The 17,500-nt window shown below is 44.8% G+C and overlaps 1 protein-coding gene across 50 annotated transcripts in view; it reads right to left on the bottom strand.

Annotated features, from left to right (window-relative positions):
• The window catches only part of LOC109887211 (nuclear factor 1 X-type-like), a 159,506-nt gene that overhangs the window by 103,155 nt on the left and 38,851 nt on the right, over positions 1–17,500 (bottom strand). For 40 of the 50 annotated variants that reach the window (XM_031832776.1, XM_031832663.1, XM_031832752.1 and 37 more), the window contains one exon: positions 5,333–5,864. In XM_031832776.1, the coding sequence (XP_031688636.1) occupies positions 5,333–5,864 (532 nt within the window). Of the gene's footprint in view, positions 1–5,332; positions 5,865–6,674; positions 7,464–17,500 lie in introns of those variants that run through there. The other 10 variants (XM_031832717.1, XM_031832723.1, XM_031832742.1 and 7 more) reach the window with 5 other exon arrangements.

Genomic DNA, 17,500 nt, shown 5'->3' with positions numbered 1-17,500 from the left:
ACTTTTCCCATCTCAGAAACACAAACTTTTCCCTTCATAAATCAAACGTTTTGAGCGTTGGTTGGGCGTTTTTGATGAGACCAAATACCACTTTTTATTTGAAAATCCTTCCTGTGGTCAGTTTTAGAAACGGACGGAGAGAGCGAGGAATCAATGCAGGGAGGGAGAGTTACAGATTTTCTGGGGTTTTCTCACACTGCCGTCCAAGCCATTATTACTATGATCCTGGATGGGACAGAGTGATGTCTGGCACCAGACAACACACACACACACACTCTTCCCGTCCAAGCCATTACTACTATGATCCTGGATGGGACAGAGTGATGTCTGATTTCTGGCACCAGACAACACACACACACACTCTTCCCGTCCAAGGCATTACTACTATCTGTACGGAGCGGTGTCTGCTGTCTGGTACCATGTGCTTCACAACCACACTCAATAGAGAGAGGTCATGACAAAGAAAATGGCAACTCTTTTACTTTTCACACCTCCTTCAGAGAGACTTCAAATGTATTGTGGTGCTGCGCTTTGAATTAGAGGCGCATTGGAAACATCTTCTCATAATCATACAGTTCTTATAGTCGGAGAAAAAGAGATTGAGATATGGTTCCAAAGTATGACTAGCACTCTAAAGAGAACACACACTGGAACTGACACAGGGTCTCCTTGAATAAAAGGTGTTTTCCAACCGTCTTGAAAAGACTGATTTAAGTCAAACAGATCAACCCTGAAAAACACCTAGGTTACATGAGGAGGAGCTATAGGATGACGATCCATTGATCTGAAATTCATTGTGTGTGTGTGTGTGTATGTGCATGTGTGTGTGTGTGTGTGTGTGTGTGTGTGTGTGTGTGTGTGTGTGTGTGTGTGTGTGTGTGTGTGTGTGTGTGTGTGTGTGTGTGTGTGTGTGTGTGTGTGTGTGTGTGTGTGTGTGTGTGTGTGTGTGTGTGTGTGTGTCGGTATGTCTAAGTCACAGACCGGGTTCAGTGTTGGCAGACATTTATCACTTCCGGGCCAAGCGATCGCCTGATACGCTCACTAATAAAATACTACAAATAATGTACCACAGACAGAGCCTTGACCCTTGTCTGCAGTCCTCTTCTCTCCTCTATTCCCTCCCCCGACCATGTCAATCGCATTGCTTGTTTAGCCGTCTGATTTCTGGCTGGTTCTCCCGCAGCAGTTTGTAACGCCGAGGGAAGGTGGCTTTATTGTGATGCTAGTGAATAGGGAGCGTTGGTTTGTTTTGCTATACAGTCCGTGTTGCTCTTAACAGAACAGCACAAGAGCTGGCTGGCTGTGCTGAGAGGACACTCGACATGGCGATGCAGCTCAGAGCAGAGTTTCACCGTGGTCGCGTTTTTCCGCCCTTGTTTCTTCCTTTCCGCCGTAAACAAAACACAAGACGTTGTTGTCGACGTCTTCCCACACCAGCGGGGCTGTGGCTCGATCTGGCTGCCAACCCAGAACAGAACAATCAGAAAACGCAAGCCCTCTTCTCTCGCCCGCCTTTTCTCTCTCTCTGTCTCTCTACTGACGTAAACAAAGGGAGATTGGGGGAAGCAGGCTACCTCTGTGAGAAAAGGACAATGAGGGGACGTTTAAGGAGACAAAACAAAGTGTTGGGGTGAGACAGGAAGAGAGACATACAGGCCTAAAGACTCGCACTAACAATAAACAAACAAATAAGCATGTCTCCTCATTCAGGGCACAAAGACACAGACATACACTGTCACACAAAACACACTCAATACACCCACACAGTAACTACAGTACAGTATAGTAAACGGAAGTGGAAAAGGTAAGTGTGTCGACCAGTAGCCACACTAACATACACACACTCTCTCCTCAAACAACCACAGTAACTACAGTTAAGTACAATCACTGTATTTATAGAAGAGGATAAACTCCCTACTGCAGTAACTACACTACAGCTTATTCAACAGTAAATGAAAGGTAAATGTAGAGGAGAACCTAACTAGGTAGGCCTCAGCCTCAGCCCCCAGGGCAGATTGGGGCACGATTGGGGGCCCCCCCCCCCATAATATCCCAGTATCCCTGTAGTCCCTCACAGTCACACCAGGAGGCCTGAGCCCGTCCAGGCCCTTTGGAGGTAGATAAAGCACCGGGGCAACACTGGATTAGCCAGATAAGATAAGAGCACACTGCAGGCTCACATTATGAACGGGCACTGGGCTGGGCAGCCCCGAGCCGTTTAATGCAAACAGAGCCAGCCAGCTAGCGGAGAAACGTGTGTGTGTGTGTGTGTGTGTCCACACTGTACCCATAACCACATAACGACGAGAGGAAATGGACCAAAACTTGGATAGAATAACACTATAAACGGTGGTCTAATTCACCAATAGCACGTCTGTATCAACATTTATATTTCCAACAATAGTCTGTGAAACATTATTAACTGTAGAAAATAATGTATTGTAGTGAAATTATTTCAGCCTACTTTTCCTTTCCAACAGAAACAAGATATCAACTCTACATTATTAATTGATAAATACAACCTTTGTTTGTGTAATAAAATAGTCATTAAAAAGCAACAATCCAGCCTTTTAAAATATATTTGAAATTAAAGACAATAAAGTCTAAATGATAAAAAATATATACAGAATGGCATCCTCTTTTATTCCCACTCTGCATGTTCCCCTAGTACCTAGTGGGTTTACTGTAGCTAGCTACAAACAGAGGCCATCAGAGTGAGAGACTGACAGTCCAGGGTTTGGCTGGGGCAGTGAGAGACGGTGTTTGGCCCAGGCCGAGGAGTGTGTATGCCCGGCCGAGGAGTGTGTGTACGCTACCTCGGCGGAGAAAGAGTTTGGCTACGTGTGTGTGTGTGTATCTGCGTCCATGTATGTGGATTGCGGGCAGCGTTGAATTGTGTGTGTGTGTATTTTTGTCAAAGTGTGTGTCCATGTGCAATGTTAATTAGCTACTAGTGCGTGTGCAATCAATGAATGGCAGGGGGTAGTGTGAAGTGGAGTTTTTGGCTGTGTGTGTGTGGCGGCTGCGACAGTGTTTGGCCGTGTGTGAGGAAGCTATGATAGAGCCAGTGTTTTGGCCGTGTGTGTGTGTGTGTGTGTGTGTGTGTGTGTGTGTGTGTGTGTGTGTGTGTGTGTGTGTGTGTGTGTGTGTGTGTGTGTGTGTGTGTGTGTGTGTGTGTGTGTGTGTGTGTGTGTGTGCGTGTGTGTGTGTGTGGCTGGACGACTAAGGCGATGTTTCTGTGTTCATGCACGATGGTGGCTGAGATACAACAATGTTTGGCTGTATTCAAAGCTATCTCAGTTGGTCTTTGGCCGTGTCTCTGTGTGTGTGTGTGTGTGTGTGTGTGTGTGTGTGTGTGTGTGTGTGTGTGTGTGTGTGTGTGTGTGTGTGTGTGTGTGTGTGTGTGTGTGTGTGTGTGTGTGTGTGTGTGTGAGAGTGTGTGTGTGTGTGTGTGTGTGTGTGTGTGTGTGTGTGTGTGTGTGTGTGTGTGTCTGTGTGTCTGTGTGGGTGTGCGACAGCGACTGATACTATGTTTGGCTGTATGTACGAGTGTGTGTGTGTGCAATGGCGACTGAAACGGTGTTAGGCTTTGTGTGTGTGCAGCCTAGACTATGTTTGGCTTTGTGTGTGTGCATCCTAGACTATGTTTGGCTTTGTGTGTGTGCAGCCTAGACTATGTTTGGCTTTGTGTGTGTGCGGCGTTGACTGTGTGTGTGTGTTTATACGGCGGTGGCTGTGTGTGTGTGTGTGTTTATACGGCGGTGGCTGTGTGTGTGTGTTTCTATACGGAGGTGGCTGTGTGTGTGTTTCTATACGGAGGTGGCTGTGTGTGTGTGTTTCTATACGGCGGTGGCTGTGTGTGTGTGTGTGTGTGTGTGTTTCTATACGGCGGTGGCTGTGTGTGTGTGTTTATACGGTGGTGGCTGTGTGTGTGTGTGTTTCTATACGGCGGTGGCTGTGTGTGTGTGTGTTTCTATACGGAGGTGGCTGTGTGTGTGTGTTTCTATACGGCGGTGGCTGTGTGTGTGTGTGTTTCTATACGGAGGTGGCTGTGTGTGTGTGTGTTTCTATACGGTGGTGGCTGTGTGTGTGTGTGTTTATACGGCGGTGGCTGTGTGTGTGTGTTTCTATACGGCGGTGGCTGTGTGTGTTTATACGGCGGTGGCTGTGTGTGTGTGTGTGTTTCTATACGGTGGTGGCTGTGTGTGTGTGTTTCTATACGGCGGTGGCTGTGTGTGTGTGTGTGTGTGTTTCTATACGGCGGGTGCTGTGTGTGTGTGTGTTTCTATACGGCGGTGGCTGTGTGTGTGTTTCTATATGGCGGTGGCTGTGTGTGTGTGTTTCTATACGGTGGTGGCTGTGTGTGTGTGTTTCTATACGGCGGTGGCTGTGGTGGCTGAGACGGTGTTTGGCAGCCAGGCTCGGTGCGGTGCTGGCGCTCATCAGGCAGACGGAGAAGAAGAGGCAGCTTGCGGCCTGAGAGGACAGACACACACCGCTCACAACATCCTGGTCCCAGGCCAACCCCAGAGAATCCCAGCAGCAACCAACGGGCCTTCCCAAATATGCACACACACACACGCTACCCTCTCGTAAACACATCCTTTCACTCGCATGCACACAATCCCTGTCTCATCAATGCAAAATACATTCTCATATACACACTAGCAAAATAGCTCACTCTCTCACACACAGAAACACATCCTCCCTCTTCGGTGGACGCTGACTAAATGGCTCTTTCACACACACTAAATCACAACACACTCACATCATACTCTTTCACACACACTAAATCACAACACACTCACATCATACTCTTTCACACACACTAAATCACAACACACTCACATCATACTCTTTCACACACACTAAATCACAACACACTCACATCACACTCTTTCACACTGCCTCTGGACTCTACATTATTAAATTGCATTCCGGTGAAATTAAATGATCATGTAAAATGTTGGGCTTTATATTTCGTTATTTGTCTATAATCTCTGTTAAATCCCTTCTGTTTGTACAACACAAATACATTTGCAAGTAAAGAAAAATAAACTGGTTTAAATAAACATAAAAATTAGCTCTGTGTTTATCTGTCAGACTGTATGTATGAGAGAGAGAGAGAGAGAGAGAGAGAGAGAGAGAGAGAGAGAGAGAGAGAGAGAGAGAGAGAGAGAGAGAGAGAGAGAGAGAGAGAGAGAGAGAGAGAGAGAGAGAGAGAGAGAGAGAGAGAGAGAGAGAGAGAGAGAGAGAGAGAGAGAGAGAGAGAGAGAAAGAGAAAGAGAAAGAGGAGGGTGCGTGTATCCACTAACAAACACAGATGACTGACCTGGTGCCTGGACGAAGTAGGCCAGGTAGAGATCCAGCTCTTTGACGGAGACCCCGATGTGATGCGGCTGGACACACAGGCCGTGGTTGGAGCACTGGGGCGACTTGGCCAGACGCTCTCCGTCCGTACTCTCCAGGGGGCTGCCCTTGAACAGGATGACCATCACCAGGTCCAGCCTCCACACCTTGTCAGCCTGGCGCAGACAGTCGATCCTCCTGATCTTACCCTTCTGGTCGGGGTTGGAGAGGACGCAGCAGGGGGCTTTCTTCCCGGTGATGGTGAGGACAAAGTCCTCCCGGAACTCTGGCCGGATGTCCTTGCGAAGCTTGGCAAGGAGCCTCGACGCCCATTTCTGTTTGATCTCGGATTTTTCTCCCAGCAGTTCATCTTTGACTGCGCGCTCTTCCTCCTTGGACATCTTCTTCTCGTGCTTCTTGAAGTACTTGCGCTTGCGGGCCTGCAGGTTGAACCATGTGTAGGAGAAGGCTCGGACGTGGGGCAGCAGGGCCTCGATGAACGGGTGGAATTCATCCTGGTGGTGGTGGGGGGGGTGGAAACAGGGGGAGGAGGAGGGGGAGAAATGAGGGGGGGAGGAGAAGGCGGGGGAGAGGGGGAGCGGGGGAGAGGGGAAGAGAGAGGAGAGGCAGTTAGCACCGGCGCGCAGCATTGAGGAGCAGCAGCTCCCGCTCTGTGGGAGCGGAGGGAGAGAATGAACGAGAGAGAGGTGCTGGGGGAGAGAGAGATTGAGAGAGAGAGAGAGAGAGAGAGAGAGGGGGAGAGGGAGAGAGAAAGAGAGGAACCAGACGCACACAGGCTACACACACAAACATTAAAACAAACAAACAACAGTATACTGATAGAGGCAAACTATCTAATGTTATCGACCAGTAATATCTAATAATAAAACACTGTTGACAATATTTTGATGTGCTGATGTTCAAGCCATTAACGCGCACATAGCAGGCATGTCATTGTGTAGAGCTACAATCCTTATAATACACCAATAAATGGCTTCAAAAAAATAACTCAAATAAAAGCGTTATTCAAACAGAGCAGGAAATTCAACTTTGCATCCAGTTAAAATCCAAAGGACAGGATAGAAAACCAACACAAGAACACGAGAAATAGTCTCTTCAGAAATACCCTCATACCTGCTTAGTCTGCTAACACGATAACTCACATAATAATAACTCTAGTTCTGAACAAAACATCACATCCTCAATAAAAATCATGCATCATCCAAAAACTCTGAATTCACGTCAATACTCAAACTCTATCAACAACAAAACAGTCATCACAAGACAGAAGGGGAAAAATTGACAAATAAAACCTTGGTAGTTACCATTTCGCTGTCTCATGATAAATTCACTGCGCCAGACAAAACAGTATACCAGTTCGATACCGGTTTACTGAGTCAATACACAACAACTTCCCCAACTACAGTATGTTACAAATGACAAGGCAAATGAAGAAGAAAGGCAGGAGGGGGAAGAAACGGAGGAAAGCTGCAGAAATGGTCCAATAAATGCAAGAAGAAGAAAAACAAAGTCAAGAATGAAGGAGAGGCGAAGGAGGGGGTGAGGATGGTGTAGTACCAGCACAGAAACACAGGAGGTACTGTGGCAGAAGAGCTGCTAAACCAGGTGGTGTTCAACAACACCGGAGAGAGAGAGAGAGTGGAGGGAAAGTTAAAAAGTGAATTACAGAACAACAACAACGGTTGTATGTGTGTAATAAAGCATAATACAATTTAAATGAGATGAGTTTAAAAATGTTAAATGAAACCGCTTCTTTGTTCGCTTTCAAAAAAGGAAAAACATTTTGGGGGCCAAAAACAAAACAAAAATGCTTTGGCAAAGCAGGGACACCGGTGGTACTGGTTCAGATCTGTAGGCTAACTACAACTCACGGATAGAGAGACACACTGAGAGTCGGAAGAAGAGGGGGGGGGGGGAGCAGGATGGAGGAGAAGAAGAGAAAAAAACCAAGAGGACTCGAATCAATGTTGGAAGAGTGTACGACCGCTGGCAAACCCGGGCTGCAGTCTTCTGTCTTTTCCCCCCTCTTTCTCTCCAACTGTCTCTCTCTTTCTCTCTGTTCCTCTCCACTTTCCTTCTCTAACCATTGACTGAGTCTGTGCCAACGCGCACAAGGCCCACCTACTTGGCACAGAGAGCTGCTCAGCCTCAGCCAATACGCACGCTCCGAGCGACTGAAAGGGAGGGAAGACAGAGATATGGCAAAGAGGAGGGAGGGAGGAGGGGGAGGTTGGGTTGGTGGCTGGTAGTGGAGAGAGTGGAGAGAGATGAAGAGCAAGGGAGCGCGCGAGAAGAGAGAGAGGGAGCGAGCGGGAGGGAGGAAGGGAGGGAGAGGGGGATTGTGTGTGGAGCAGACAGAAGGCATGTCATTAGCCAAATAGACAAGTCCAATCTAGTGGAAAGGCAAAGTCCAGTGGATATTCATTTTACATGGACCAATCCAGACAGCACTCGCCCGCCTCTACTCCACCTACCCGCCCCCGTTCCTCACCCATCCTTGTCTTCCATCACCAGCATGGTCACCACCATCTCATCAAACCAGCACGATCTCTCTGGTTGTCTCCCAAATGGCACCCTCTATTCCCTATATAGTGCACTACTTTTGACCAGAGCCCTATGGTCCCCGAGCAAAAGTAGTGCAGTAAACAGGGAATAGGTTGCCATTTGGGACGCAGACACCCTCTCCCAGTGCACCCGCCCAGAGCCAATCCTTCCCTCCCCTCTCTCCCCCTCTTTCTCTCTCTCCTCCGCTCTCTGCTCGTGTTTCACCACCTTGGCACAGGATGCCATGAGAAAGAGCAGCCCCAAAATCCCACTAGACCCTCAAACCAAGCAGCTGCTCCTGGATTTACCACACAAACAAAGAGAGCGAGAGGGGGAAAAGAGGAGAAGAACAACCATTCCGTTCCCCCCTTCGCCCCCCCCCCCTCAAAAAAAAATCCATCCATCCATCTTCTATCCAAAAACACTCACTCTGTTTTAAATCACTCTCTCGCATTTGTTCCAAACTGGACCTTTTTCTATTCGTTCGCTCACATTCATTCCAATTCCAAAATGGCCCTTTTCAGCAGTCGCGTGCTTGACAACAGTGTGCTCAACACACATTAAAGGTTTCTGTTACAAATGTAGAGAGCATTCCAATGAGAGGGGTTCAGTCAGTGGACAATGGAAACTTGGGAACCGAACCGGTCCGCTACGGACTGGACCGTGTCTCTGTAAATGTAAATGCAGCCTATACGCTGTTTACGAATGCAGGCCATGCAGATATGGGAGACCTTAAAAAGGATCTGTTCACTGCAAGTCACAAAGGTGTATCGCCTGTCTTGCCTCCGAAAATACACATGGCCCCTTTCTTTGTAATATATAAAAACATGACATTTCTATTGCTTTATTTTCATACTCCAACATGTAACGTTGGACGTAATACATTTCCCTCCAGTGACGTACAGGACATATGAAACATCAGGCAGGTTGAACAGCAGGGAGTTGGCGACTGACTGCATCACCCTGGCTACCACTTTACTTGCTCTCATTGGCTGTCTGACCCTAGTGAGGAAGGAAGGAGTGTACCCACTATGGGACAAGTGTTCAGGAAATAGGACATTTAGGTTCCACAAGGGATATAATTCATATATATATATATATATATTCATATATATATATATATATATATGTATATTGTATATACAGCAATTCTGAGGGGAAAACAAAGAGGATAATTATGCTAAATATAACATTCTCACAGCCATCCCATGATGGTATAATTGCTCACACACACACACACAAAATCACAAATCTAAGTGATGTGAAAAAAATGAGTAAATTCGGGCCAGGAGGAAATTACAGAGATTGTGTCAAAAATGGGCAAAATGGGAGCATCATGTAGGTCCTCTGGCATGGAAGTAGAACTATTTGATTCTGGCCCGATGGCCACTCTCTGAACATCCCTACAAAGACTGAGAATCCTCTGGTTCCAGCCCAGGGCCATCAGATCTACACAGCCATCTCGCCCAGCTTGCTCTCTCTGCCTCTGCCTGACAGCGAAGCCACGGCCTGGCTAGCCGGGTGTCTGGCTGCATTGTGCTGGATGGTGGTACTGAGCAAAGACCCAATCTGGACAGGCTGGGCTGGACGGGCACTGGTTGACGAACATGCTAATACATAGGCGGGCACCGAATGTGGGAAGGAGAGACAACACAGTAACTCTGTGGGCACAAAATGTGGGGCAGAGCACCAAATGTGGGGAAGAGAAGTTACAGAGAGAGGAATTTGGGAGAAATAACAAGATGAGAGGAGAGAGAGAGAGAGAGAGAGAGAGAGAGAGAGAGAGGGAATAAGGAACAAGAGAGAGGTGTGTATACTAAGATTCTTGTTTAAAAATGATCAGAGGGGATCCATACCATCTCTTAAGTGAGCGTTAAGCATATTGTATAATACAAAGTGATGGGGAGAGATGGCTACTTTACAACCCATAGGCTACTATTGCCACAAGTATCGATATTGTCATAAATATCACCCATATTGTCACAAGTATCATATAATGCTGCAACCACAACCAGACTGGAACAAAAACAAACAGAAAATATCGTCAAGTAAATGAATGAAAGCTCTCTATGGTTCTGCATAATATAAGATGGCACAAGATTATATTTTTACACTATTCATGCAAAATATTCAATCACAGACTGGCCATAACATTTCCCTAAATCTGATGAGCCAAAGTAAAGAGGGTTCAAGCAAGCTCACATTTTTCATATATATATATATTTATGTGAATCAATCGACATGACGGCAACACTGATTTGATTGGACTATTTTGTGTCTGAGATTTATTTGATAAAATCCAAAATACCTCAATAAAGCCACGCGTTTAACAGCTGAAGCTTTCGTTCCCAGATTAATCTTAAATGATGCCTATTATATAGCGCCGGATCACTGCAGATACGAATAAACATGACCTACATGTGTTTAATATAATTAGCCAAATGCAGAACTTTTATTATTTTGGCCAGGACACCAGTCTGTGGCACCCTACCATTTATTTTGTGGCAGTTAATATCATTTTTCAAAACGTATTTCTTGCTTTTAAATAGGAGAGACATGCCTAGCTATAGTGGATATGTTGGATGCATTTGGCCATTACATGCGCTCGCTCCGCAGGCGGTCGGTGAGTGTGTGTCTGTCGCCAACGGCCGCCTGCCATAGGCCTCTTGTCGCGGGCCAACGGTATATCTACTGGTATCTCCTGTTCTGCAATCGTGTTTTGGGTTGTTTTGAGAGAGAGAGAGAGAGAGAGAGAGAGAGAGAGAGAGAGAGAGAGAGAGAGAGAGAGAGAGAGAGAGAGAGAGAGAGAGAGAGAAAAAGCTCATCTTATCTCCGCGTTCCACTCTCTCTCTCTAAACGGTGACCTTTGTTCGCGAGGCTGCACAGAGAATCTCCTGCGCTTTCGTTTCTCACAAACGAAAAAGAGAGCAAGTGAAGAGGGAGAGATGGGGAAAAAACGAGTGTTTGAAACTGGGAAACCGCCTATAGTTTTACCAATGAGTGTATATATATGAATGGACAAAGCCATCGAGTTTACACAGAAACCGCGGGAAGATCCTTGGAGTTGTATACAGAGTGAAACAACTGCCAAAAGGCAGACAAAGGGAAAAGAACGAGAACGTTACCCGAGGCATTATGGTGTGTAACACACACAGTTCCATTGTTGCATTTTTATTTCGAATTGCTTATAAAGAATCCGCAACAACCCTGTCATATAGGCCTACCAGCAAAACACGTTTATATAGCCTATAGGCCAACATTTAATAGGCCGGTAGGCCTATTGAGGATATCAGAAGGCCTCTGCACAAACTGAGTGGATGGCACTCACACATGAGAAATAGGAAAGGCCTAACATTCCATATGAGGGAATTCAAAGCCTTCTCTCTACGTTTGATACTATTGAATTATAAATGAATTTAAGGTCTACAAAACGTTTTTCTACTTCATATCTAATCTCGAAGTGACAGAAGTGATATTGAATAGAAAGCTTTCCTTTGTAGGCCTGAACCAATTAGGCATTAAATTAAGCCGAAAAGTAGCACTAGCAGTCCAGAAAAATACGTAAACAAGTCCCCGTTAAATTAAAGCTATAAAGGCAAGTACTAGAAATAACCCTTTAAATGTAGATAGTCTGCCTAAACATTCTACCTAAACATTCAAATAGCCTATCTCTTTATCTTGAAAGGAACACGTAGCCTACTGGCGAAGCCTGCCAAAACGAGTCTCTTTCTTTCAATAGCCAAGGACTGAGCAGGTAGCATAACGTTGGATGAAAACAGCACTCAGCACAAATGTAGGCTATATTTGCATTGCCAAGATTTACAACCGGCAGAAAATCAAAATAAAAGCGTTGCCGAGGGGGAAAATAACTGCTTGCTGTGGGGACCAGTAAATTGTAATCTCTTCCAGAAAACATGTTCTGCTATAGCCGCTTTCTGTGTTTCTGTAGAACCACTTTAGACGACCGCGGCATCTCTGAACTTCTCTTCTCTCTTGTTATATTTGACTTACATCATATAGACTGTTAAAATAGGAACAAACCTCCTCTCTTGTTATATTTGACTCACATCATATAGACTGTTAAAATAGGAACAAACCTCCTCTCTTGTTATATTTGACTCACATCATATAGACTGTTATAATAGGAATAAACCTCCTCTCTTGTTATATTTGACTCACATCATATAGACTGTTATAATAGGAATAAACCTCCTCGCACTTCATCTCAGTAAAAACAGATCCAAGTGGCGGGAAACTCCGCGTTAGGCGCGAGGCTCAACCAAAAGCAGCAAGACTTGCAGCCAAATAGGTCAGCTTTTTCTCACACGAAAATTGAACATTTTACTATTCATAAACATAAATATACCCAGTGTGTGTTCAATGTTACACTAAATATAATTTTACTTCCAGGTTTTTACTCTGAATAGGCCCATCTGCAGACCTACATGGACCTAATGGTTTCTAACAATTTTAACTATCAACCCCATATAATAACCCAAATGATAAAGATTGACTACAAATAATTTTTCGGAATAAGATGAATAAAGAAATTGTCTATTTTCATACATTATCTGTAGGTTATGTGGGCCTACGGATGGAGCCTATTTGTAAGTTACTAGAATCTTCTGTTTTGTTCTAGTATGGCCTTAAACAAGTAGAGACGCATCATGTAATAACATCAAAATAATCCTACATAGATAAATAAACCATGAATACACACCAATGATATATTCAATGTTTCTTTACTGCTTGAAATGACTAAATAAATACATTACATTTGGACAAATTCTGCTACATATTGAGATTTAACAACTGATACGTGCAACTAATAAACGAACGTCATAATTTCTTGTGCATGCTTTGCCATTTCATTTGAACCTGGTTGCCATCTCTGTTGAGAAATTCCATTCCACTCCTTGGTCATTTACCAAGGACACGAGTGGAACGTCAGCTAAAAAAAGACTTGTAGATCCGAAATCAAATGATCAAGTTGATTAAATGATGTTTCATTTTCGTGCACTTCACCTTATAGCCTGAATCACTACGAAGGTACATTTACTCAGAAACATGCTTCTGCTTTACTGGACAATAGTGCAATCCTCTATTTCTACTGTTGGCCAATTTTGGTAAATTCAGTTATAAACAATGAAATGCAATGTAAAAGCTAATTCATTCATTTTCTAAAATAGTAAGAAAAAAAAGGAGAGAGCAATTAAGTTGAATTTAAATGTATTGTTGAGACAGTTTGGTAACCTAAACGTTTTTTCCTGTAAATAACATAGGCCTTTTATGTGGTTTAGCAGTTGAGTATAGAGAAAAAATATATTTTCTTCTAAAATACAAAATGTACAGTAGAAAAAACGAATTAACCACCAGCATATCTGTATAAGCTAATTATAATATTTGGGAATAATAAAATGATGTTTCTTTACTCAAATGCCTTGCTCAAACATAGTCATATCACGCAGAACATATTTTCAGGTATAAAAACACTTCAATCCATTGCTATTCACATATCACTGCTTCTATAGTCATGTTTCTTATTTTTCATAGTAAAAGTTCTAGAAATGCATTTTAGGGATGCAATACAAATAACACAATTCAACTAAAAGCAATGACTGGACTAGATTATTGGACTAGATTATGATTTCCGTATTAGGCGTACTTATAAATAGGGATATGATGTAAAAATAATAATAATATGGCTAAGGTCAAGTTGTTGAAGGAAATCGAATTAGTTAAAAAAATGCGATCGGAACGTATGACTACTTCATTCTATTTTAGTATAAGGTTCATTCAAGATGGTGAAGCAATGACTGGTGAGTGACACCGAGTACAGGAGAACTGCACGTATTCTCTTGCTCTCCCATAAAACACAAAGTCACTGGAGAGCGCGAGGACGGACGTGTCACAGTTGAAATTGGGAGGACAACGTTCGACATCTGCTCAGTAAAATCACATATTGACAGGTACTGCGATGATGTAAGGGAAAGAGTGCGAGGGATTTGGACCACGGCACAGAGGGATATTTTCCACGTCAAATGCTCGTGTGTGTGTGTGTGTGTTGCTGCTTACTTTCTAGGGTGTTCTGTATTCAAGTTTCGGTGCTCTAGAATAGATTGCGGAATTACTATGAGTCATGAAGTTGTTAAAAGGGCCTGTGCTTTGCCTAGAAGATCCAATGCAAACTTCTTAACTTCCCTCCTTGTACAAGGCAGGAATATCTGCATTAGTATGGAGCATTCTGCCATTTAGGCTGCTCTGTATTAAAAGAAAAAGGGGAAAAAATGTGTTCCTATAGCTACAGCCAAGTTTCCATGTTTTCTTCCCACGGGGACAGGAGGAAAAGCAAGGTGCGCAGGACAGCAGAGCCGCACTGCAGTTGCAGCAGACTAGCATACCATTACACGTTTGCAACTGTGTATAAACCATAGGGTTTAAAAATACAGGTTACAATAGTGTCTCTTCTTCCTCACAAACACACTTTCTCTCTCGCTCGCTCGCTCTCTCCCTCACAAACACACACTTCCTCACACTCCACTGCAAAATAAAACACAAGGGTCTCTCTCGCTCTCTCTCTCTATACATCCCCTTATCCTCTCAACCTGCATTCACTGCCAAAATCCAGAATACTACCAATTTGGTGCCATGCACTTGAATCAGTGTAACTGCAACCACTTTTAGTCTGCCCCAGTCTAGTCTGCCCCAGTCTAGTCTGCCCCAGCCTAGTCTGCCCCAGCCTGAAGTTAACATAACTCCCTGAGAAAATGAGAAGAAACTCTGTCCTTCCTTCCTTCCTTCCTTCCTTCCTTCCTTCCTTCCTTCCTTCCTTCCTTCCTTCCTTCCTTCCTTCCTTCCTTCCTTCCTTCCTTCCTTCCTTCCTTCCTTCCTTCCTTCCTTCCTTCCTTCCTTCCTTCCTTCCTTCCATCCATCCTTCCTTCCTTCCCTCGTTCCTTCCTTCCTTTCCTTCCTTCCTTCCTTCCTTTCCTTTTCTTTATTTCTTTATTTTCTCGTTAGTGAGGCAGTTAGAATGATGATTAATGTGTGTCTGTGCATCGTTTGTAATTATCCCTGTTTACACACGGACTCATTACTATGTGTGAAAGTCTGGAACCATTTCCGTGGCGAGGGAGTGAGTGTATGTGTGTGTGTGTGTGTGTGTGTGAGGCCCTGTGTGTATTTGTGCTATAAACGGATCCAGACGCACAGGGCCCTGCCCGGATCGGAGCCTCTTCCAGCTATAGACTACAAATCCCAGAATACATGGCAGGAGGCCTCATCTAGACAATGGCCCAGTCATATTCTAACAATTTCCTGCCTGGTAATAAGAAGACTACAATATCACAATATTGACAATTGATACAGCAGCCTAACATTACTGAGAGGATTCATTGTGTCTATTGGAATGCGAAATAACGAATTCATAACTCATTGATTCAGCCATTCATTGATTCATTCACTTTTTATTCATTCGTGCATTCAGTGCTACATGACATTATTAGGAGTGTATATTTCAGTGCAGGGCAGGGAGAAGCAGCTAAGCGGATCAGATATGTCACTAAGTCCCCTGTCCATTATAATAGTACTACTTGCCCCCGGGGCGGCACTAGGTATTCTCTGTCTGCCCCCCAGCTGGTCGGCTCCATTAAAAGTGAATGCACAGCATTCCCCCCAGCAGTCCACAAGGGCGGCCATTCCTGAAAAGGTCAAGTGGGCAGTGCTTGACACTCAGAGGGGAGGGCAGGGTGTGTGTGTGTGTGTGTGTGTGTGTGTGTGTGTGTAGGGGGGACAGACAGACTGTTTTCCAGCTAAACGAGAGGGGGGGACTGTCTCACACTCTGAACCTGAGTGTGTATTTGTGTCATGGACACTGTCTGACACACATGACACACACATACACACACACTCAAGTTCATATACAGTATATATCATATTCCAATAACAGCTTGACCACAGTACAGCTGCAGGGACTTAATATAAACCTTGGATGAGTGTTGGTGGAGTACAGCAGGAATGAAGCAGATAATCAAACCATATATCCCCTTCCCTCCTCTCTCGTCCCCCCTGCTCACCACTCCTCTCCTCTCCCCTGCTCTCCTCTTCGCTCGCCTCCCCATTCCCCTTTCCTCCCCTCCTCTCCTCTCGCCTCCCCTCCTCCCCCCTCTCCTGCTCTGTCAACAGCTCTCCCTGAAACAAGAGATTGAGTGGGAACTCACTCTATTGAGTGAGTTCCCTCCTCTCTCTATCACTCTCTCTCTCTCTCTCTCTCTCTCTCTCTATCAATCACACGCTCTCTCTCTATCACTCTCTCTCTCCCTTTCTCTCTATCAATCACTCTCTCTCTCTATCACTCTCTCTACCACACACTCTCCCTTTCTCTCTATCAATCACACTCTCTCCCTTTCTCTCTATCACTCTCTCTCTCCCTTTCTCTCTATCACTCACTCTCTCTCTATCACTCTCTCTACCACACACTCCCTTTCTCTCTATCAATCACACTATCTCCCTTTCTCTCTATCACTCTATCTCTCCCTTTCTCTCATCACGCTCTCTCTTCCTTTCTATCTATCACTCTCTCTCTTCCTATCTATCTCCCTATCTATCACTCCCTATCTATCACACTCTCTCCCCTTCACTCTCTTTTACTCCCTCTCCCTTTCTCGGTTTCTGTAATTCTCTCTCTTTCATTCCTCCTCAGTCCTCCCTCTGCCAGTTGGTGAGGCGAGGTGCCAACCCTTCCCCACCGCCGGGCACGATGCCCTCACCCTTTATGCAAATGTCTCACAACCATCCCACCAGCCCAACTCACACATTCATTCTGTACCCCACCAACCCCAACACCAGCACTCTTCCCTAATTTACCACCCTTTCCTCGCTCTGTCACTCTGGTCTGCAGGCTCTCTCTCTCTCTCTATCTCTCTCTCTCTCTCTCTCTCTGTCTCTCTCTCTCTTTCTCTCTCTCTCTCGACAGCTATCTTTATTTCTCTCTCTGTAACCCTTACACTCTCTTGTCATCTCGGTCTCTCTTTCTCCCCTCTGTTCCCCTTCTCTCTCTTTCCCTCTTTTCTCTCTCAAATGGACCACCCCACACAGCTTGACTCAACCAGACTCCAAACTAGTACAGTCATTTATTACACTAGTGCCAAACAGACAAGTGCTGTGAGACTACCTTTTAGCCTTCCTAGTTCACCACGCACGCACACACACACATTGATGATGCATTGTACTGTTCATAAGAGGATACTACTTTACCAGTCTGTCTTCACCAATCGGTCATCACCAGCCACGACAAACTGTTTTTGTAAATAACTCCCATTGAAATGTAGTGTGTCAGTTGATGTAATAGGATAGTAATGCTATGGGTCTGTCATCACCGTAGAATACATTTAATTACCCTTTTCATTGTGAGGGTTGGCCGCATTGTCCTCCACTACCTACTCTAGGATTAACTGTCCTGTTCTCCTCCTATCGAAACCCTAGTCCTCCACCAACTGTTCACTTGTCAATCTTGATTAATTAAATTGAACTCAAACAAATCTTAGTTAGGGACCAGAGATGTTCCTAGTAAGGTCATGTTTGTTTTGAA

This window comes from Oncorhynchus kisutch, linkage group LG1 (assembly GCF_002021735.2).
Source record: "Oncorhynchus kisutch isolate 150728-3 linkage group LG1, Okis_V2, whole genome shotgun sequence".
In the NCBI taxonomy this organism is placed as follows: Eukaryota; Metazoa; Chordata; class Actinopteri; order Salmoniformes; family Salmonidae; genus Oncorhynchus; species Oncorhynchus kisutch.
The sequence above is the reverse complement of the archived record's forward strand: the minus strand, read 5'-3'. Positions and strand labels throughout refer to the sequence as shown.